Raw genomic sequence first — 24,190 nt, 5'->3', positions numbered from 1 at the left:
CACTAAGTGAATGCCCAAATACCTTGGATAACAAACTCTGGAATTTCGATCGGCTTATAATAAATTAGTGTGTTTTGGCCATGCCAGTAATATAATTTTCTCTGTATGAGAACCAATGCTGCACAGGAACTTAGCAGTTTCGAACTATGTAGTATGTTCCTAGAATATTATACGCGTCATGTTCGCGTCTCTTTCCCATATTAGGGAAGTTTTGCCCGACGCACTATGGCTTAGAAGTCCCTCGAAAGTGGTGAAAATGCCAAGTTATTGTCCATTTTAATGATATTTCTCATAGAGAAGTTTTAGAGAGCGCTGATTACGAATTTGAAGAGAGTTTTTCAAAATCCAAAATGGCACATCCAATATTGCGGACGAGCTTTTGAAAATAATTAACCGCTTTTAGTGAAATTTCGTATAACGTTTTAATGAAATTTTGGCAACGCTGAATACGATACTGAATTTCTAAAAAAAATAAAAAAAGTAATAAATAAAATCATGTTAAAAAAAACTTAGTAATTTAAAAAAAATTTATTAAAAATGCATAAAAAAACGAATAAATAAAAAGTATTTAAATATTTTCGAGCACTCGTTACGAAAATTACGATAGTTTTTTGACAGTTTTTTTGAAACAAATATATTAATCGATAACTTAATCCTCGTATGGGAGAGTTTCTAGGACACAAATTATGGTAATTTTTTGACAAAAATATTTTTGAAAACTAATTTAATCGATAACTCTATGACTTTAGCTCTTTTATTACGAAAATTACTTTGGTTTTTTGGCAAAATATATTTAAACCCAAATTTAATCGATAACTCGATAACTTAGTCCCCATACAGGAGGGTGTTAGGTCGCTAATTACGGTAATTTTTTGAAAAAAAAACTGTTAAAACTAATTTATCCAATAAATCGATAACTTTAGATGTTTTATATATTTCAACGCTAATTTAATCGATAATTCGATAATTTAATCCTCAGGTAGGAGGGTTCTAGGTCGCTAATTACGGTAATTTAACGCCAAAATATGTTTAATACTGCGGTAATTTTTTGGCAAAAATACTTTTAAAAACTAATTTATCCGATAAATCGATAACTTTAGATCTTTTATAGATTTCAACGCTAATTTAGACGATAGTTCGATAACTTAATCCTCTTATAGTAGGGTTTTAGGTCGCTAATTACGGTAATTTTACGCCAAAATATTTTTAATAATAATCGATAACTCGATTTCGGCTTAGTACGAAAATTATGGTAATTTTTGGCAAAAATACTTTTAAGAACTAATTTAATCGATAACTGAATCCTCATATAGGAGGGTTTTTAGGTCGCTAATTACGGTAATTTTTTGGCAAAAATATTTTTAAAAACTAATTTAATCGATAACTCAATAACTTAATCTTCATATAAGAGGGTTTTTAGGTCGCTAATTAAGAAAATTACCGTAATTTTTTGGCAACATTTTTTTTAAAAAACTCACGTAACTTTCATTATTTCACCGAAATATGTTGGCGGAAGTCTTAAAATATAATAAATTTTATAATACCGGTGGAATATTTTTTAGTAGGACACCTAACAGCTTCTGCAGAATTCACGTATTTTAAGTTTTTGGAAGTATTCACAAAACGGGTTCTACTAACGATAAAAGGAGAGCTTTTCTAACTCCGAATTTCTTTTTGAAAGTTGTTGACCGGTGTTAATTTCGAAAAATTATATTAATAAGAAGAAAAACTTGCGAAATACAGGGTCTAATATGCGAGAAAAGCGATTTTTTATCTTTTCGCTTTCGGGAGATATCTCTATTGAAGAAATGAGCAGCCGAGTTCCTTTCAATCGGTACGTACGATAGTGGTGGTCTTACCGTAAATAGCTGGGAACAATCGCCACCACTGCATTATATTTCTTTACCTGAATGCATTTGGCCATCTTCATTGTAATGCCACGGTGGCGATGGATTACTGCTTAAAATATGTAAATGTTAAATATGCGTAGATCGGAACTACTGGTAGACACCAAGTGGTTGATGATTCGTGAATGCGTGACCGGCCCCTTGTTCTGACTGGTTGTTTTAGTTCTCGACCACAATTTTATTTCACTAGTGCATATTTTCCCTGCAGCCTATTACCATATATTATTTACATTCGTCATGAGGTTACTGCATTCCAAGACTTTTTACATTATGCACGCATGCATCCATTCGCACACACATACATACATACATATATGCATATATACTCGTATACTGCATAAATATACTGCTGCCACTTCTAGTTATTACAGCACTTTTGTATCAAATGCGGGTTTTGTCTTTTTAAATGAGTTCATGAAAATTCAATAAAATGAAAGTACAAAAATTCTATTAATACCTCTGCATACTAACACTTGCGGTCGTATAGCCTAGTGGATTTCTCTGTGACTGTCACTGAGTGGGTTCGATGCCCACTTGGGATATGAAAAATCAAATGATAGAGCAAGCGAGCGCGGTCACCTCTACGCATGTAAGGGCAAATCTCTAATTACAATTTTGTAATGAAACTTATCTGCTGGTTGGACATGGCATAAAAATGTAGTTTTCTTCATTTGTAGGAAAGCATCGGCATGTTCACCAATCACCAAAAAATATAATTTATTTAATCTATAGAGCAGAAGTTTGGCCAAAAATTTCAGAAAGTGCGCGCACACCAATTAGAAACTATATAAGTATGTACGAGGGTTGCTGTTTACAACTCTGGCCTAAACGTGGAAAGCCGGACATTGGTGGTTGAAAATGGTTTCTTTATTTTTCAAAATATTTTCCATGATAATCACTACACTTTTGCATTCGTTTGAATCAATTTTCGCAGCACTTTGCCCAGTCGTGTTTCCAGGACATGTTTTAAATTTTGTACGACTCAACGTGAGCACACCTGTGTTATTAATATCCAAGGATGTCTCAATCACGTGGTATGTGGCATGACTACCTTGCTAAATCGCTTCGATATTTTTTGACACAGCAAATGATTTTGGACGACTTTCACGGAATTCGTTGGCGTGCGAACAGCGGACAGGAAAAAGATTACTGCACCAGTTTCTTACGGTGCTGAAAGATGGTGAGTACTCGCAATTAAATAAGTTTAGTTCCACGTCTCAAATTGTGATATATTTGCATAATCGCACGCAAATATTCACGATTTAATCCTATTCTTTTATCGCGATGCATTTTAAAGCCACTGTAAACAACACTACTATGGCTCACACATCAAAACGTTCTGAGTACGTTTACGCTAGAATATGTCAAACTTCTCAATAGAATTGTCAGATGGCACCTGGCTACACTAGAAGTGCCCAAGGCCGTAAATATAAATATCAACCCTCGTATAAATAATATATAAATAGTATATGTGTATATACACATATATATGTATTACAGTTTTAGTAAAACGTAAATAGAATGCAAATTATAGATGTTTCGCTACAACCTTCGCTATTTGCAAGTCACCTTGTCTACTGCATAATGCATCGAAAACAATGCTTAAGCCCTTTATACGGTAAGTAGCTAAGTATGTATGATACTAGTAATAACTTAATTTAGCTTAACTATACTAATAAATTACATAAGTTCACTGCACTCTCAGCATTTCAACGCCAAATAAGTACTTCCTACTAATAAACGATCGACAAGCCAAATCAAGAAAGTACTATTAATAATCACTTTAACTAAATATGCAGCAGATATTTATGTATGTAAATATATGTTAATGTTGTTTTTTTTTCGTTTTATTAAATTTGTACGCATAAATTAAGCGCCAAAGTGACGAAGTGTAGAATTGAAAGTGGATGAGCTGATGAGTTGATGATATCCATCAAAAGAATCACTTGGCAGAGCTAACACACAATAACTATTAGCGAGCGTTAAGGGGTCTGCAGTTGTTTACATACCTATACATGTGCACATGTACAAATGTACGCAAACATACACCTGTACACATACATAGCTATATGCAAGCACACACTGTGTTCATAAGTGTTTGTTTGTGTTTCTTAGAGCGGCTTGTAATGGTTGAGCCTCTGGGCCATTGTACAATGTTCAAACGACCCAGTGAACGCGGCGAGCAGTTCTGTTGCGAGCGTTGCTGCGTTAAGTTGTGTCTATTAGTTCGTCGCGCTTGTCTTCATGTAGGAAGTAATATCTATAAATATATTGTAGTATAATAAAAAAGTGTGTTTGCTTGTGGTTAAAAGTGTTCCTGTGCATTATTATTGTTAGTTGGAAGTTTGTGCTAAGACGCGAAAACCTGGATCGCCTGGTGTAATACGGTGTGTATCGGTTAGTAACTGACTACACATGGCTATAAAGAAAAGTGAAGGCGATCATTATTTGTAGAAAACACTTGTAAATAATATGCATTTGCTAATTTTTTTTAATATTTGAAGCAGTCAATTAAAATGTTAGTGCTTCGGGCAGCTGTTTTGCGGAAAATAGCGAACGAAAATTCTTTGTTAGTTGGTGCGAGACCTAAGCGCAGAATATTCGAGGGAATGCGATTAAATATTCGAAGAAATATAAAATGTGCAATGAGAATCAGAAAATAAACTAGAAAAATAAAATGATGCTTAGAGAAAACGGGTGAAAAATTACTAAATAATTAGAAAATTCCATTATATGGTAGTGGAAAAATAAAATAATAAGAAAATAAAAAAATGGAATCAAAATGAAAAAAAAAAACAAATAATAAACAAAACTAATAATGAATAAAATCAAAATGAAAATAAAACAAATAATAAACTAAAATAATATGAATAAAATCAAAAGGTTTTAACAATTTTTATAAATAAAGAAAAATGTATATAGTATATTAATAAAAAAATGAATAATTAAAGGAAATTGAAATAATAAATAAAATAATAATGCACACAATACAAAAATATTAAATAACAATGAAAAACTAATAAAAAATCAAAAAAATCAACTAAAATAAAAAACTGAATAATAATACAAAAAAAATAATTAAACTGAAAACTAGAATCATAATACAAAAATATCATAGGAATAAAAAGATTGAATAATAGAATTAAAATGAAAAAAATAAAATAAAGTCATAATATATAATATAATAGGCGCTTACACCCTTTTTGTGTGTTTGTGTTTGGCCAAACTCCTCCTTCTATTTGTGGTGTGCGTCTTGATGTTGTTCCACAAAATGGTGGAACCTACAGTTTCAAGCCGACTCCGAACAGCTGATATTTTTATGAGGAGCTTTTTCATGGCAGAAATACACTCGGAGGTTTGCCATTGCCTGCCGAGGGGCGACCGCTATTAGAAAAAAACTTGTTCTTAATTTTTGATCTTTCACCGAGATTCGAACGTTCTCTCTGTGAATTCCGAATGTTAATCAGCGGCCGCCTAAAAGTAATGATGCCTACAATAAAAAAAAAAATTAAATAATAACGAAGAAATAAAATAGTAATAAATATAATTACGACCAGACAAATCTAGCCATCCTACAATCTGAAACAGACAAAAACCCTTATAAGTCTTTCGAAACACGAACTAAGGCATATAATATCTCTTATCACCGGCCACTGCCTTTTGGGCACTCACGCACATCGGCTCGGGGTTCCTCAAAACGACCTGTGCAGATACTGCGAGGACGAAGATGAGGAAGTATCGAGCAGACATTTGCTGTGCAGTTGTCCCGGTCTAGCCAGAAGTCGACTCGCTCTTCTTGGCTCTCCAACAATTGACAATCTTTCAGTACTCTCGAACCTGAAAATCGAATCTCTCATCAAATTCTCGAAACGAATTAATATCTTTGACCAAAATCTACAATAAAAATCTCGGTTATGTGGGGAAATCATATAACATAATGAGCTCTAGGGCAACACAACGGACCCAACTTGCGGACTATGTGGCACTCCGATGTGGGGTCACCCTTAAACCAACCAACCAATAAATATAATTATAATCAAAAAATTAATTATAAACTAAAATAGCAAGGAAGAAAATAAAAATTAAGATAAAATTAGGTAATATGAAAAAATTATATAGCGACAAAAAAAGCAATAATGATAAAAAAATTGTTAATTTGAAAATTAGAATAATGATACAAAAACCAAATAGCAATAAAAAAAATAGAATAAAAGAATTAAAATTATAAAAAGGAATTAATATTAAAATAATGTAAACATTAAAAAGAAATTAATTAATTTGGAAACAAAAATAAATGCAATAATAAAAAAAAAATAAAAAATAGAATAATAATAAATAAAAAATAAATAATTGGCGCGTACACTTCTGTTAGGTGTTTGGCCGAGCTCCTCCTCCTATTTGTGGTGTGCGTCTTGATGTTGTTCCACAAATGGAGGGACCTACAGTTTCAAGCCGACTCCGAACGGCAGATACTTTTATGAGGAGCTTTTTCATAGCAGAAATACACTCAGAGGTTTGCCATTGCCTACCGAGGGGCGACCGCTATTAGAAAAATGAATAATATATAGAATAATAACACCAAAACAAACTAGCAACAAAAAATAGAGTAATAGAATTAAAATAAAAAATATATAAAATAAATACACATACAAAAGAAAGAAAACATTCGGAGCTTGGAGTAAATCAATCTCATTAAATGAAGAAGTAAAATAATATTAAATAATAAAAAAAAAGTTAAACAATCAAAACTAAAAAAAGTATTAAAAACTAAAATTGCGATGGATAAAATAAAAAATTAGAAATTATATGGTAACAAAACAATTCAATGACAATAAAAAACACTAAATTTAAAATTTTAAAAATATGTATTATATTACAGTGCACTCGCGATAACTCGAACTAATTAAAACAGGCGCTGTTCGATTTATCGAATTTGTTCGACTTATCAATTGAGTGTGCTATGTTAAAAAAACAGTCATCGATATCGATTTTTCGATCGATTGTTGAAAATGAAAGCCAGTAGAAAATTTCTGTAGTATAGTTTCGTTATACGAATTACATTTTGGTCCATTGGCTGGATCAATGGTGTCACATTCAGCGCCATAAACATGGTTAAAATTAAACCATCCTCGGACTTTAATTCGATTTCGTTGGGATGTGATGGGGCAATATCAATTAGAAGAAGAGCCTTCTCAGGTAGTCCCCCATCTTTCAAATATTTTCTTACCTAAATATTAAAGTCATTTAACTTGGTTAAAAAAATTGTTTTAATGAATCTGGATTTTACCTGCGGCACGAACGAATTATGAAACCAGTCTTTGAAAATCGCCGAAGTCATCCAGGCTGATTTGGAATTTTTGTACTCCACCGGACAGTTAAAATTTTTGAAAACACGATGATTCTTGCTTTGTCAATAACGAGAAGTTTAAGCTTATGGTTGCCGGTAGCGTTAGTGCAAGCCATAAATTGCCTTATCTTTCTTTTTTATAAGACTTATGGTGGACTTGGCTACCCCATATTCCTTCGCTAGAGAAGTAACACTACGTCCACGTTTAATTTTGTTAAGGACTTCAGCCCTCTCTTTTAATGTTAAACACTACAACAACTAGTATACATATAATTTATATACATATACTATTACATATGTATCTATGTACAAAATGTACATGTTTGAAAAGAATGTGTGTACAAATAAATTTGTTTTTTTTGTTCGAGTTATAGCGCTTTTTTATTGTTCGAGTTACAAAGAAGTCAATAGGGGAAAAAATGTGTTCGAGTTAGCACGTCGTTCGACTTAGCGGCTATTCGAGTTACCGCGAGTGCACTGTATTTATATTATTAAATAAAATAGCAATAATAAATGGAATAATAATAGGTCTATTTATAAGTTCGTGCGGTTTTACAACAGATGGCGTAACTTGATTATTATTCCATCGATCCACATTTCCAAACATTCATTGGAGAGCTACTGTCGTAAGGCACAAACGTCAGTATAAGTTTTTTATTTGAAGCGTAAACAACAATATTTTTACCACTCTTGAAAATGTCGAATTTCGTGCCAAATAATGTGTTTTTGCGGGGAATTCTTCTTCATTATTTTAATATGAAGAAAAAAGCAGCCGAAAGTCATCGTATCTTGGTGGAAGTTTATGGTGAGCATGCTCTATCTGAGCGAACGTGCCAGAAGTGGTTTGCACGCTTTAAAAGTGGTGATTTTGGCTTGGAAGACGAAGAACGCGAGGGTGCGCCGCCAAAGTTCATGGATACCGAATTGGAGGAATTGCTCGATCAAGATCCGGCTCAAACGCAAGAAGAGGTTGCAAAAACTTTGGGAGTTGATCAATCAACCATTTCCAAACGTTTAAAAGCCATGGGAATGATCCGAAAGGTAGGCCATTGGGTGCCGTATGAATTGAAGCCAAGAGACGTTGAACGCCGTTTTATGACATGCGAACAACTGCTTCAACGGCACAAAAGAAAGGGTTTTTTGCATCGAATTGTGACTGGCGATGAAAAGTGGGTCCATTACGACAATCCAAAACGTCGGGCAACGTATGGATACCCTGGCCATGCTTCAACATCGACGTCGGCGCAGAATATTCATGGCCTGAAGGTTATGCTGTGTATCTGGTGGGACCAGCTGGGTGTTGTGTATTATGAGCTACTGAAACCGAATGAAACGATTACGGGGGATGTCTACCGACGACAATTGATGCGTTTGAGCCGAGCACTGCGAGAAAAACGGCCGCAATACGCCGATAGACACGACAAAGCTATTTTGCAACATGACAATGCTCGGCCACATGTTGCACAAGTGGTCAAAACATACTTAGAAACGCTCAAATGGGATGTCCTACCCCACCCGCCGTATAGTCCAGACCTTGCGCCATCCGATTACTATCTCTTCCGATCGATGCAACATGGCCTGGCTGACCAGCACTTCCGTAATTACGATGAAGTCAAAAAATGGATCGATTCGTGGATTGCGGCAAAACCGACCGAATTTTTCACAAAGGGAATCCGTGAATTGCCAGAAAGATGGGAAAAAGTAGTAGTAAGCGATGGACAATATTTTGAATATTAAATTTGTAGCCATTTTACGTCAATAAAGTTTCAAATTTCGAAAAAAAACCGCACGAACTTATTCATAGTCCTATTAGAATTAAAATAAAAAAGAAATAAAATATTTAAAATAAAATATTGATGAATGGTATGCAGTAAAAAAATTAAATAATAACGGAGAACTAAAATAATAATGAAAAAAATAATAAATAAAGAAATATGTAATAAAATTAAGATTGAGACGAGTTTAAAAAAAATGTTTAAACTAAAATAGTAATGAATAAAATATTGTAAGAAAATTAAAAAGAAGTTAAATATTAATGAAAAAATTATACGGTAACTGAAAAAGGCTATAATAATAAGGCACTTAAAAATTGATTGAATTGCGAAATAGATTAATAATACAAAACTAAAATATGTAGCAATAAAATATATAAAAAAAAAGATTAAAATAAAAATAAAATAAAATAATGTTTTCAATAAAAAAATAATAATAAGGAATAAATAACATGATAATAAAAAAGTAAAAAAATCAATTAAAAAAAGTTCGTGTAGCGTAGTACACATAACAGAAGTGAAACTTTCAAGGCAGACAAAGAAAGAGGGAGAGACCCGAGAGAGAAAGAGAGAGAGAGAGCAAAAAAGAATATACAAGTATCTAAATAAATTCACAACATTTGCAGAGAATACAAATAGACAAAATTTACAAAAAACCGAGAAGGGTCGACCAGACACAAACCGTGGCAACAGCGCGCACTACTCCGAGCATTTATCACCCGCACAAACGCAGCGATTCCAGGACCGCAGCAACGGCACAAATTACCGCAAGGCAATACCAATAAATCCGACGCCGGAATGGATAGCAATTTATAATACGCACAAGCCAGGAAAAGGAAATAAGCGCCAAAAAATAGGCTCCAAAAAAAAACGCCCAAAAAATTGGGACCAAAAAGCGCCCCAAACAGTAGGCACCAAGGAAATATAACGCCAATAAGTAGGTACCAAAAATATATTTCCTACAAGTTTGCACCAACAAACAAGCGCCAAAAAGTAGGCAGTGTTATTTCTCACTAGAAATTAGCAACCACAAGGAAAAACTCAGGAAAAATAGCCTAAAGTGTATCTAAGATATATATATTGTATATAGTATAAGGTATAGCTCTCTCTCTCCTTTTCCTCTGCGTTATATATTTTTTCTCTCTCGCGGAACGAAAATGCCTAAAACGTTGCATGGCCTTGAAATTTTACTCTCTATTCTCGCCGTCCATCAACGCCTAAGAAGTTCCACTTCAAAAAAAATAAAAGCTAAAATAGTAATGAATAAAATAAATATTAGAAAAAAGTTCAATAATATACAAATAAAAGATTCATTAAATTCAAAAATAGAATAACAATACACAAATAAAATAGCAATAACAAAATTTAATAATAGAATTAATACAATATTAGAAAAATAAGTAAAGTAATAATGAATAAATAAAATAATAAAAATATAAAATAAACCTACATACAAAATAAGCTCCGAAATCAAAAAAGAAATAAAAAAAATATTCGGAGTTTAGAATAAATCATTTTATTGAAAATAATGGAAACGTTATTCGAAATGAAAACTAATCAGATATTTTCAATACAAAAAAAATTTAGTGGAATCGTTGCCCTTATACCTCATAAATATATTTTAGTATGTTTGTATTTGGAATCTGATTGCAGTCTGCAGAATACTCCCTTAACGAAATTTAACTACAAAATGAGCTTGCTTTCCAACCTCTCATGAAATCGGAGCTGAAAAAGATCATTACTATTTTGTCATTTTGTGTATTTTTAATACTAACTTCCCACGGTGAGCAGCAGTTAGTTATTTCACAAGCATATGTTACAATACATTTTTTTATAACTTTCATCTAACTAACTTGTTTTATTTTGTTTTGAAAATAAAATAAAATTTTTTGTTGAAAACCTCTATTATAGCCAAAATTGTGATTGAGAGAATATAGGAAGTAATCTTAAATTTAGTTGCTCTCCACGTAATAAGAAACACTCGCATCGTGAAGGCTGCATTACTCAACAAACCAAGAGAATTTATACACTAATTTTTTCAGTGCCTAAATAGAAGATTTCCGTCTAAGAAGCAAGGCTAAATAATCAAAAGCTAGTACAATTTTTTTCTTTTACAAATGTGTTAATGCTGGTACGTTATAATATCTCAAATTTTTTTAAATAGGCGTGCTATGCCCGCCGAGAAGCAATCGGAACTAGAATACAAAACCGTGTTCAAGGTTCTCGATGCTGACTTGTTTCTATTTCGCGAAATCATACGCAAAACTAAACATTCTGTTGGTTGTGTGAACTGTTAATTATTAACTGACTTCACCCTTCACTTTTCGCTGTCATTTACAACGCAGGTGCTTATCGCCATTTGCCGTTAAAAAATAACCAATAAAACTACTTAAAATGTAACCGAATTGCAACTTAGTAAGTTCCCTCACTGGGTCAATATGAAGGGGGCGAGGAAAGAAATAATTGTGGCTAATCACACTTTATATGTATGTATGTAATATATGTTAGTATGTATTATCGTAATAGTTGACGCAAGCAGGATAACGACCACTTAACGTCACGTTCACTTAACTGGAAATGTCATAATTGTGCACAAGCACTTCCTTCCTTTTGATCATCGCATAAATGGAGCAACTCACAACATTTTTGCCTTGATTTCTACACCCAATTTCTGCCACGGTTTACTACAACAGCTCTTCGATGTTTCTTTTTTCCTTTCAATTTCATATTTGTGCGTTAAGTGGAAATTCACGATTTTCAACTTTGCTTTTTCCGCAATGTGCCGCAATTTTATATACATAAATTTAGTATTGTATATTTTTGCACATTTCGTTGTTGTTATAATTCCAGCTGATGCTTGTGGCTTTGCAACAAGTGCCTTTGTGGTTTTGTTTACAACGCGCTAAGCGAAAAACACAGTGCGCTCTCAAAAGAGGTTGCAATCAAGTGAGTTTTACTCGGCCTCACCCCACAATGACTTTGTTTTTATATGGATTAACGGATTTCGTTGTACAACGATATTTTGTCTGCTTCTCTTTCTCTTTTCTTTTATTAAATTTTTTATCGCAAGTGCTTGTCTGCGCGCATTTCCACTACTGCCCATTACATAATGCCCATCCACCGGCCACCCATCGGCCAGCGTCTGTTGGCTGTGGGCTGTCGTCTGCTGTCTTTTGTGTGTTGCGCCGTTACCGCCAACTTTGGTTGAGCAAAGCACTTGTGGGCTTTGCCGGTCAATATTTACGTTTCACTGAGCCACTCAAGTGGACACCCCCAAGACGTGGTTGCGATAGAAAAATATTTTTACTAGTAAAACTACAACAAAAACGAAAAACAGTACCTTTATTACGAAAAAGAAACAAAAAATCAGTGACAAAAAATATGTAATAAAAAACCATGGATGCAGGCTGGTAAAAACCCGAAAAGCGGTCAAAGAAATTGCGCGATTTTTGCCGTTTTGCATAGTCAATGAAGGGAAAAGCTTTATTACTCGATATTTGCATTTTAGTGGCAGCGAAAAAATCAGGCAATAAACATGAAAAGTAAATACAAATAATGTAGATTGACTTATGCCGGTGTGCCAAAAACGGTTACTAGTCACTATTATCAAATATTGTTAGCGCAACTGATAATTTTTTGATACATAAATATCCCAAGCTAACAGCGCGTAGCCGAAAAACTTGCATGGGAGCGAAAACTGAAAGCGTTTGTTTTGAAGAGAGCTGCTAATTTCTGATGGAACATTTTTACTAGCCGCTATTTACAAGGAAGTAGAGTTTGAAATAATTAAAGCAAACAAATTAAAATATGCAGGTTTCTTCGTCAGTTATCCCAGAAAAACATTCATGGTCTATATTTTTGATGTTTTCTATTTTACGGATTGGGTTAAAAACAAAAAGTCAATCAGATGGGCGTAGAAGGAGTTCGCAAACTCTGAATATTTTTTGGTTGAGAGCAAACGTATGGCTCCTAAATAATTTTTGGTTTAAAAATTTATTATCGAGTCTAAAAACTGTTCTCAGAATCTTTATCACTGAGTAAAAAAAACGTATTGCCTTTATATCTAATGTTTTATATTTTATACCTTGGTATGAAAACAAAAAGTCAATCAGGTGCACGAGGAAGGAGTCACTGAGTAAAAAACTTAGTTAAAACAACCATGCAAAAATAATTGCGAGTTTATATAAATACCTTTGCTGAAGACTATTATTTAATGGCTTTGACCCTTTTTTTTTAAGAAAACAATTAAAATTATTTGGGGCTAGAAACAAAATTAGTTTCAGACTGAGCAAGTTTTATGGACTGAAATTTGTTGGAGAAAAGCATCTAACAGAGGAAAAGTGCATATAAATAAATAATTAAAAAAGATGGCATGCATTAAAAAACGTATGGAGAGTCCCAAAATATCAAAAGATATATGAAATCATTAAAAAAATAAAAATTTTAAATTTTAATTGCTTAAAAAAGTATTTAATTATTAAACGGTATCATCAATGGCCATAGTAGCCAACGCTTATCTTTAGTGGATTAATTATTCATAATCAGTTCTCATGCAAATAAATTAATAAATAAAAAATAATATTAAAAAATGTATTAGTTGTATTAAGCCATAAGTATTAAAACATTAAAAACTATAAAGTTTTAACATAATAAATATTTTAAACTTTAGGTGCTTAAAAAGAACTTAATAATATTGAACGATAATATAAAAATAAATAAAATATTAGTGAATTAAAAAATAATATTTATTTAAAATAAAAGAAAAATAAAAAGAATAAAATATATTGTATTAAAAACATAAATTTGAGGTTAAAATTAATTAAAAAAAAAATATTAAAAGATTAAAAATATATAAAAAATATTTAAAACTTAAATTAATAAATTAAAATTAGTTTACCAAAATTAAATTCAATTAGAATTTGAAGTAATCTACAGCGCATAGATCATTCAAGTACTGTTTAAAGGATAAGTACTAAAGTATTGAGTAAAACAATTAAAACATTAAAAAAAAATTATAAAAACATATATATTTGTAAATATTTAAGATTATTAAAAAATTTAATCAAAAATAAATAACAAAAAATTAATTCATACCAGATGCACGACGTATTAATAAAATTCTGTAGCGATTTTAAATAAAACATTCGAACATTAATACCGCAGCTATCAAAAATTTTACTCATCTGTTATGTGAAAAACAGTTAAAAATATTTCTTGAATTTCTAAAAATATTTACTTCGCACTTAACAACAAGACAAATGTTTTTTTTCATAAATATAATTCGTATATATTTCAGCTGAAAGTACAAAAGTGAAAATTATCTCCGTTCGCAAAGCAGAAAGTTAACGTAAAGCAAAAAAAAATAAAAAAACAAAAAAAGACGGCAGAAAGTAATAAAAACAAACAGTGAAAAAAGTGCCAAAATACATAAATTATATCTTGTTGTTGTGACTTCTAAATAACGTCCAAAAATTGCTCCAAATGTTTACGCCAATTTGGTTGAACAACAAATACTCACATTCTTTTTGCTGCGTATGCGCGACTGCATTGCTGACGCTATTGCTACTCGTCGATGGCGCAGAGAGTTATGGCTTTGGCAGGTGTCCGAAATACCCATCGATGCCAAAATTCAATATGAGCAGGGTAAGAAAAGAAAATACATATACTCGTATCTATCGACTTTTAACAAAACAGCCTATTTGAAACAGCCTAGACAAATTTTATATTTTTTTATATTTCAACTATGACGGAGATTTATCCTCGACTGCAGCTATGAGTACTTAATATTTTGAATTTGGATTAGAAGTCAACAATTTAGTGCCTTACAGGTAGAAAAAGCTTAGTCCAAATATGTCGGTTTGTCGAAATTCCGCGTATTTATGTGCCTAGAGAAAATTCAATGTTACTGAAAAGCATGTTTAGAACCCTTGAATTTTTTTAAACCTTTTTACAAAATTCTGTATTAGTATTAATTTTTATACGCCACATGCTTAACACATTTTTGAATGCTTCTACATCCTCATACTTAGATTATATGAGATATAAGGTCTTCTCCTGGCAAGAGGATGACACCTACTGACCGGCGTTGATAATTGAAAAACTCGGCAAATCAATTTGGAAGCTGGTAACTGAGGTTACATGGACTTTAATTCGTCTATTGTTATACTGTTAAACGAAGAGACGGCAAAGAGATAAATATATTTGTATGACTACGGTTGGAAGAAGTCAGCAAAAGTTTAAGCAGCAACACCGAGTGAACTCCTGCCATAAAACAACTTTCATAAAAGTCTTTCCGCTTTCAAAAGCTCGACCGAGTGCACGAGGACAATAATATTTCATTCTATTGTTATTATTGTTATATAGCAACTCCTATTGTAAAACTTATTTCCGATTTTTTTTAATATTCCTGTTTATAAGCTTATTTAATTTTTTTTAATATAAATACTGCTATCAATTTTACGAATTAAATTCCTTGACCCATTTACGTAGCAGATATTATAAGTATGTACATATTTGCATAATGCCCGGCAGCTGCAATTAAGACAAAGCGACAATTGGTTGTGCAATAAAAAGTAAATTCATTTACATATTTATTTTTTCTTATTACTTTTTTAATAGATTTGTTGCTTAAGTTTGTCGGTAAATAATAATTATCAATTAAAGCTTTTGTAAAATATATTTGTAAAGCAGAGTGTAGCTACAATCGTTAGTATATTTATATTGGGAGGTTGAATTAGTTTTAAAGGTGACACACAGATGGCGCTATTTATCACTTTATCGCGTTGGCAATACTGAATATATATTCATGACAAAGCCTCATCCCTAGGCTTTGTTTATCAGTATCTGTCATTTCGCTGAAGTATAAACAACGCAGTGTTTTCGTGCTCCGAGTATGTCAACTTTCATGCCGTCGAAACGCAATTGGCGGGAAGCTTTGCTTTTCTGCTTCAATTTGAAAAAAAATACAGTCCAAGCCCGTGAATTGCTGCAGGAGGCCTACCCAGACCATACTCCGTCGATTTCAACATGTGAGTACTGGTTTCGACGATTCAAAAGTGGTGATTTTCACACCGAAGACAAGGAGCGTCTTGGCCAGCCCAAAAAGTTCGAGGACGCGGAATTGGGGGAATTGGTAAACGAGGACTCGTGCCAAACCCAAGAAGAGCTTGCTGAATCATTGGGCGTTGATAAATCAACCGTTTGCAAGCGTCTAAAAACGATGGGAATGATCCAAAAGCAAGGACATTGGGTCCCGTACGAGTTGAAACTGCGCGACGTCGAACGGCGATTTTTTACGTGCGAATTGCTGATCGAGCGACAAAATCGGAAGGGTTTTTTGCATCGGGTGGTGACTGGCGACGAAAAATGGATCCACTACGATAACCCAAAATGCAAAAAATCATGGGGTTTGCCCGGCCACGCATCAACGTCGACGGCCAAGCAGAATATTCACGGCAAGAAAATCATGCTCTGCATTTGGTGGGGTCAGGTCGGCGTCGTATATTTTGAGCTGCTCCAACCGGGCGAAACAATCACGGGGGATCGTTACCGACTGCAATTGATGCGTTTAAGCCGGGCATTGAAAGAAAAACGGCCGGAAACGGTAAAAAGGCACGACAAGGTTATTTTGCAACATGACAACGCTCGGCCGCATGTTGCTCAACCTGTCAAAAAATACCTTGGAACGCTTGGCTGGGAAGTGTTACCCCACCCGCCGTATAGTCCAGACATAGCTCCCTCCGATTATCATTTGTTCCGGCATATGAGTCTCGATTTGGCGGACCAGCGGTTCTCCTCGTACGAGGCTACCAAAATATGGGTTGAGTCATGGATAGCCAAGCAGCGGCCAGAATTTTGGAGAAACGGCATCCGAAAATTGCCCGAAAGATGGGCGAAAGTTGTAGCTAGCGATGGCCAATACTTCAAATAAAATATTTTGTACCGTTTTTTCACAATAAAGCCCCAAATCTTCGAAAAAAACCTTTAAAACTAATTCAACCTCCCAATAGTATTTACTTAGTAAGGCTACCTAATCACATTTTCAATGATATCGCTTTGCAAAAGTGGGAGCACCGTAACATAACTTTGGTTCATCCCACAGCGCCAATTCTGATTACCAAAAGTGCCTCACTGGGCATTTATATCACAACCTCAGCATTCTGTCGTCTAGACTCCAGAGGAGTCAGCACATTCCTTTTGCGCTGAGCTCAACTACTCACCCTGTATAGTTACGCCATTAAGCAGACTCTTTTAAGGCATGCCAATATGCTTACACAACGAATGCAATAAAATGCATTTTGAGATTTTCGTGGAATTATATACCTACATATATGTACATATATATGTATATATTTCCTTTTCAATTTCTGCTTTAATATTTTATTATTGCCTGCAGTGATTGTGGAAAAAAAATTAGCACATGACAATTTTTTTTATAGCAACAGGAAAAAATATTGAATGACTCAGACTTGGTTGAAAGGCATTTCGGCCTTATTTTCCTGCCTTCAGTCAACTATAAATCCTGTATATGTAGTTACTATATATGTGCAATAAGATGTCAAAACAAATTAATTATTTGATGCTATCCTTTAAATTCGTTTTATGGTTATGAGATACCTATTTTTGTATTGCTTTTTTAATTAATTCTGCCAGCAATCACCACTTTGCCAAATAAGCAGGCAAACTTGGCCAGAGTGGAACCACGGCCGCACAAAATCGCTCCTGAATCTTAGGAGACAGAATTTGAAAAACACGCTAGGGGTACTAACAGAGCATTGTTTAATTGTAAAGCATGCAAATAGACTGGGGATAATACATAATGCCTTTTGTCGAAGCTGTCAAGATATTGCAGAAAAGGAAGGCGTGGAATACCTCCTGCGTGCATGCATTGCTCTATACAGATCCACGATCAGGTATTCCCCTTTCGTTACAGCATTGAAGAGGTCTCACAAATAAGATTACCGAAATTAACAAAATTCATTAAATCCCGAGCTTGGTTCAGTGAAGACTCAGAAGTGAAAAGGATGAGCTCCAGTAGTATCACAATGGGACTATTCATGCCCAAGTGTGTCGGATGACAGCCACTCAAACTAACCTAACCCACCCATTCCACCAACGCTATGAAAATTGCTATTGAATTCCCATTTGAAAAATGCATTTTTTCGTAAATTTTTTATAGAATGTTTACAGATCCATATTATCGAATGTTGCTTTTAGTTTTCGTTCACAAATGTCCAAAAAATTATACGCTATGCTTTATTTGTAAAAAAATAGATAATAATAATAATTACTATTTTGTAGAGGAATCCTGAAAACCTCCACAAATTAAAAAAACTACAAAAACGATAATGTGCATCATCTGGTTTTTTAATGTAATTTGTTGGCCATTTGGGAAGAGAAATTAAAAGATTAGCTGAAATAATATCGATCTTTAAACATTTTTAAACAAATTTTTGGAAAAGTGTATTTTTTCACATGGGGTGTCATGTCAAGTCGCAGACGTCAAATTTAGGGGTAACAAAAAAAAATCGTTTTAAACCATCCTGATACAAGGGAACTCATCTGAATCTAAATGAAAACCTTTTTTTAGGGGTAAAACTAATGGAATAAAATCAATTATCGAAATAAATTTTTCTAGAGAATTTTACCACTTATATAAAGAATTACGGCTAGACGAACAGAAATTGTTTGAATATTCATATAAGTCAATTAATACTCGTATATTTAATTACATTTTCCCAAAAATTGGGGAATTTATTGAAAAACAATGAGAAAATTTCAATAAGATCCCGATAATGTCCGGTCATGTTTTTGTGATAGTTGGCGGAGGTAAAGCATATAAAAGCACACTCAAAACTTTAAGAAAAGTAGCCCTTCCCCTGGCGACCCATTTAAAAATGAGACGCAAACCCACTCGCCGTATTTTTTAATCTAAGTCATTGCCATTAATACATTTTTTAGTAGTTCGCGTTTATTTCACAGTCGCAATCAATTAAATGAAATGTAAACAATTCACTATGCCAAACGATTCGTTTTTGAAAACAGTACCGCACGGTTTCAAGCTGGCCGCTTGCACAACGTCTTCGCTTGCACGCGGTCTGCAGCCTCAGAGTAGATAACAAAATACATGCCGTGGGACAATCACCACCTTTGCTAAATACGTGGTGGCTAAATACGTGGAAGGGGATAAGAGCTACTAGCAATTAATCCTTCCCGGAGATTTGTACGCCATGAATGTAGAATTCGAAATTGCGTAACTATGGCAGCTTCCCTTTAACAATAATAGCGTTATTTTCCATAAGCTACAAAATATGATAATAAAATAAGCTCTTGCATAAATTTGGCAATAAAGACCATACTTTTGCACGGCAAACAGTTATTTTTTCAGATTCTGCTCGTGGAGCAAGTGGCAGTAATTGTGTGCAAGAAAAACCATACAGGAAAACGTTTCTTCATAAAAAAATGGAAAATATTAAAACTTAATCCTCACTTGTTCATTTAAAATCGTTTAGTTAAATAAAAAGATTTAAAATGTTTTTCCCGAATAGTCAAAAAAGTTATTGCACAAATGTCCGCTAGGATTGTAAATGAATATGTATATTTTCGGAGAATTAATATAATATATTTGCCATCAATAAAAATCGTTCAATGGATATAAAAATCCGAAATTTGCTTACTCTAAATCACAAATTAAGTATTTTTTATAGGTACCGTTAGTAAGTCTTGGTAGAGTTGGTACTTGAAAAGCAAAATGTTCATTTTCTTGAATTGCGATTTTGGCGGGAAAGTGTTAAGAATGCAAAATAAATGTGCCTAGATTATATGAATTGGCATTTTTTCCTTTTGTCATTTTAATTCCTCATATAGAGAAATACTTTTAGAACCATTTTCTTTTGTTTGGTCAATAAAAAACAAAATAAATGATCTGTTAACAAAACCAGTTCCTCATCGAAAAGTCGAACTCGATTGAAAATTTTATTTATTTTATAAACTGTCCTAGAACCCTCCACATCATGCATATCCTGTATGCTCTTACACAGCTTCACCTTTTTTCAGATTTTTTTTGGGATACAAATATTTAGCAAAAATTTGCACAATTTTTGTTACTTAAAATGCATTTTTGTACAAAATTTCGGATAGTTTAGGCAGTGTCTCAGATACACTTATTGTAGGTAATGACTGTTACCGTTAGTGTTCAGTGAGCTGCCTTTCTAAAATCTATTTTGACTTAATAATAATATTCTGGAAAATAATTGTAACAGACTTTGTTGCTTGCTCACTTACGTTGCACTACTTTGAGGTCATTATACTGCAGCAAAAGCTTACTTGAGCGTATATACATAATTGATCAAACTTTATTGCACTCGAGGTTTTTTCTTGTTTTCTTATCTTCCAATTTATAGTTTATATAAAGTGGTCAGGCAGCTTTTTTAACAATTAAGTACCTCTTCTATGGAATGCTGAGTACTTACGTACTTAAAGATATATGACCATGCTACAAAGAGCCAAATGGTATACCCTGCAGGGAAAATGTGAACTAATGAGCTAGTTTATGTATGTATAAGCTGGGTTGCGACTGGTTTTTTTTTTATCGATATCAAAGGAAAAGAGTTGATGGCTGCCGTAGCCGAATGGATTGGTGCTTGACTACCATTCGGGAGTGCGCCGGTTTGAATTACCGAGCATGAATATCAAACAATAGAAAAAGTTTTTCTAATAGCGGTCGCCCCACGCCAAGCAATGTCAAACCTCCGAGTATATTTCTGCCGTGAAAAAGGTTCCCTCATAAAAACGATTCGGCGCTCAGAATTGGGTTGGAGGTTTCTCTATTTGTGGCAAAGCATCAACACACGCCACAAATAGCAAGAGGAGTTTGGGCAAACATCTAACAGAAGTGAATGCTTCATTATTTATTTAAAAAGGAATGGAAATCTGTTAGAATTAATTAAACTTGAAAGGGGTAGCGATCTTTTTGTTTAATAAATCCAAGTACCAAATTTAAATTTTGGATATCAAATATTAAGCTTAATTTTTAATTTTATAGACTTTTTGACGCCTAAAACTATATAAATTTAAAAAAAATGCATAGCATTTGAACTTAAATCATTTTAAATCCTTATACACATAATTTAAATTTTTTTTCCAAAACTGTGTTGGTGCCTTTGTAAAGGTTGGACGATACTTTTTCTTATTTCCCATTAAAAGAAGTAGTACAAAACTCTCGAAAAGGAGTTTCAGTGAATTTCAAGATGTTTTTGTCATTTGACGCGCATCGCGTTAAAATCATTGAAATTTATTATGAAAATGGTTGATCATTAATAGCAACACATTGTAAAATTCGTAATTTTTTGATGAAAATAATCGTCCGAATGAGTCGACACTTCAAAGGTTGGTGAAAAAAGTCGAACAAACAGGTTCTGCCGAGTCTAAAAAAAGGATTGGCAGACCAAACACTGGGCATTCTGTTGAGAATATTGCTGTTGTAGCGCAAAGTGTTGCTGAACAACTTTCAACATCGATATCTCGTCGTTCGCAACAATTTGGGATTCATGAATCGACTGTTTGGCGGATTTCACCTGCAAAAGTGGATATTTAAATGATGTCATTTTTCACATATGTATAATTATTAAAAGCTGTATTTTGTATAAAAGTAGTCAAATTGTACATGTTTTATTTTAAAACAACATCTATGCGCGTCTTATGAAGCACACTTTATAATGAATTTTTATTTTATTTCTTACTATGTTTTGATATTCGTGTGGCGACAACAGGGAAATGTTGAAAAAATAGCTCAAAAAGTACTAATTTTCGTGTTTTACCTTATTTACGGAGAGGAAAAGAGAATCTCTTTTAGCAAGACAAATTTATATCATTTAGAAGTTACTATTTTTTTCAATCACTTAATACATTTTTCGTTATACAGCTTCAAATGATTTTCGCAACCTCTAAATTTGTTCAACTGATATTTTTCGAAACAAAATAGGTTACTACTTTTTCTATGCTGTATGTGACCCTAACCAATTACTTTTTTCTTACATTTAATGTCGGTTGAAATGGAAAACACATTTTGGTGTATGCAAATGATAGATGTCAATACATTTCTCACATTATACCTACTCATCATACTTGCTCATTAAAGTTTTTGTATTGTAAAATTCATATCACAATTTATCAATGGAAAATTTGCTGCTATGTTTTTATACTCAAAGGATAGCAAAGTAGCAGGATTGGATTTTTTGTTTGTTTTAGTTATAAATATTTAAGTAATCAGACTCCTTGAAGTGTCAAATATTGTACTTTATTCAACTGCGCTGCAAAAAAGTATGCATTTTCAAAATTCCCACTTTTTGCTCTACCAGCTGATAAAAATCCCTTTTTCTTTGTTATTGAAATTTTCTTTTTTTCTGCATTTTTTCTTAACATTTTGGTATTACTGGGCTGTGAAAAAAAACGGCTGTGGTGATGCATTCATACAGTGATTCGGCTACAGAAATGTAACCAAAAACAAGTACATATAAATTATTATGTGCCAGTTAATTCAGAAGTAGAAAATTTCCCAGAAGGGCACATGCGTACTAATTGATGGCCGAGTGTAGACATGCAAGCACACATAAACCATACATACATTCATACTTATATACATTCTGCGTTGTGCAGCTTGCGAGTGCTGACCTTTTGACTGGTTAAATTTTGATGTTGATTCTCAAAACTTTGGACTACTTTTAACAAGATGATTAGACAAACACAAAAAGAAAAAACAGAAAGTGAAGCATTACTAAGAAGCTACATGTTTCACACGTGTTCTAATTACTATAAACAAATACAAACTTTAATTGATAGTGTTGAGCCTTAATTGATCTCGTACCAGTCATGATGACCTCAGGAAAATAAGATCACAATTATAGCAGTATTTTAACTTTTTCTTTGAAGTAGAATTATAGGGGTTTGTGTGTTAAGGCTTTTCGAGCAGTTCATGGCATACTTTCATACATATATAGACTTATTCATGTATGCTATAAAGCTGTATGCTCATACTTGAAGCACATATCCAAGTAAACATGCATACCTATATATGTATGTGTGTACATATGAATTTAAATAAATTAAAAGGTAACTGTATTCAATTGAACCAAATACATAATTCATATATACATATGTATGTATGTATGTATATGCACATAGACTTGGTGGAGTTCGCTCAGAATAATCCGAGAAATCTATGAAGCCATGTTAATATAGAGAAATTCCAAAGATAACATTCATCCATCAGCATTTTGACAAATTTTTACTAAATATTTTTTCTTTTTTTGAATATTACTTTTTTTTTAAGTACAGCTCATTTTCTCATTTTCTACGAATGAAAAAAACGATATAAACTCAAGTTTGAAATTCTCAAATTAAAAATTGCTCATCACAATTCTTTGGTTTTTAATTATAATTTTACGAAAATTTTTGGTATATTTGGTAAAGCTTCTTAAGTTGCTAAAAAATCTCGCTGAATGTTTATAATATTTTTTCCATGGCGGGGTTGCGCACTTTTTCCATACAGATTATTTCTTTCATTTAACCATATATACATAGTTTGTTGAACATTTCTAATGTTTATACAAAATTTGCAACTTATTTAGTTTCTGTTAGACAATGACTTCGAACTTCAGATGGTTTTTTTGAGAAACTTTTTCATGGCAGAAATATACTTTGCCATTGCCTGCCGAAGAGGGGCAGCTATTAGAAAAAACATTTTCTGTCATTGGTGTTTCATGCACGGAGTTCGAATCTACGCCATTCAGCTACAGCGTTTGCCGAGAGATTGGTATTTCAAAAATAAGCAACTAACCGCGTACGCTTTTTATATAACTGTTACTTAAAATAGCAAACAAAACATATTACATTAGTTGCTAAGAATATTTCTCTTTGATCTTAAAGCAAACAGCAATAACCAAAAAGGAAAAATAGAAATAAAATTAAAAAAAAATATTAGAAAAATGCTTGATCAAAATTTCAAATCTTGTAATCATGGTACTGTACAGCATTCGACTGGATATTGGACCAAACCATTTTTTTTAAATTAAGTCGAAATAGGGGCTGACCGATTTACTGGTCAAACATGTTTTTAAATATAAGGTTTCTAATTCTTCGAAAATCCGATATTTGACCCTATTTGC

The 24,190-nt window shown here is 33.1% G+C and overlaps 1 protein-coding gene across 5 annotated transcripts in view; it reads left to right on the top strand.

Moving 5' to 3' along the window:
- Positions 1 to 4,073: 4,073 nt before the first annotated feature.
- Positions 4,074 to 24,190, top strand: part of LOC128866729 (apolipoprotein D) — a 33,275-nt gene continuing 13,158 nt past the window's right edge. The window contains exons 1-2 of one of the 5 annotated variants that reach the window (XM_054107688.1): positions 4,074 to 4,153; positions 14,323 to 14,669. In XM_054107688.1, the coding sequence (XP_053963663.1) occupies positions 14,508 to 14,669 (162 nt within the window). In that variant the 5' untranslated portion in view covers positions 4,074 to 4,153; positions 14,323 to 14,507. Of the gene's footprint in view, positions 4,305 to 14,322; positions 14,670 to 24,190 lie in introns of all 5 variants that reach the window. The other 4 variants (XM_054107684.1, XM_054107683.1, XM_054107686.1 and 1 more) reach the window with 4 other exon arrangements.

This window comes from Anastrepha ludens, chromosome 6 (genome assembly GCF_028408465.1).
Source record: "Anastrepha ludens isolate Willacy chromosome 6, idAnaLude1.1, whole genome shotgun sequence".
Taxonomy (NCBI): Eukaryota; Metazoa; Arthropoda; class Insecta; order Diptera; family Tephritidae; genus Anastrepha; species Anastrepha ludens.
This window is presented reverse-complemented; position numbering and strand designations above follow the sequence as displayed.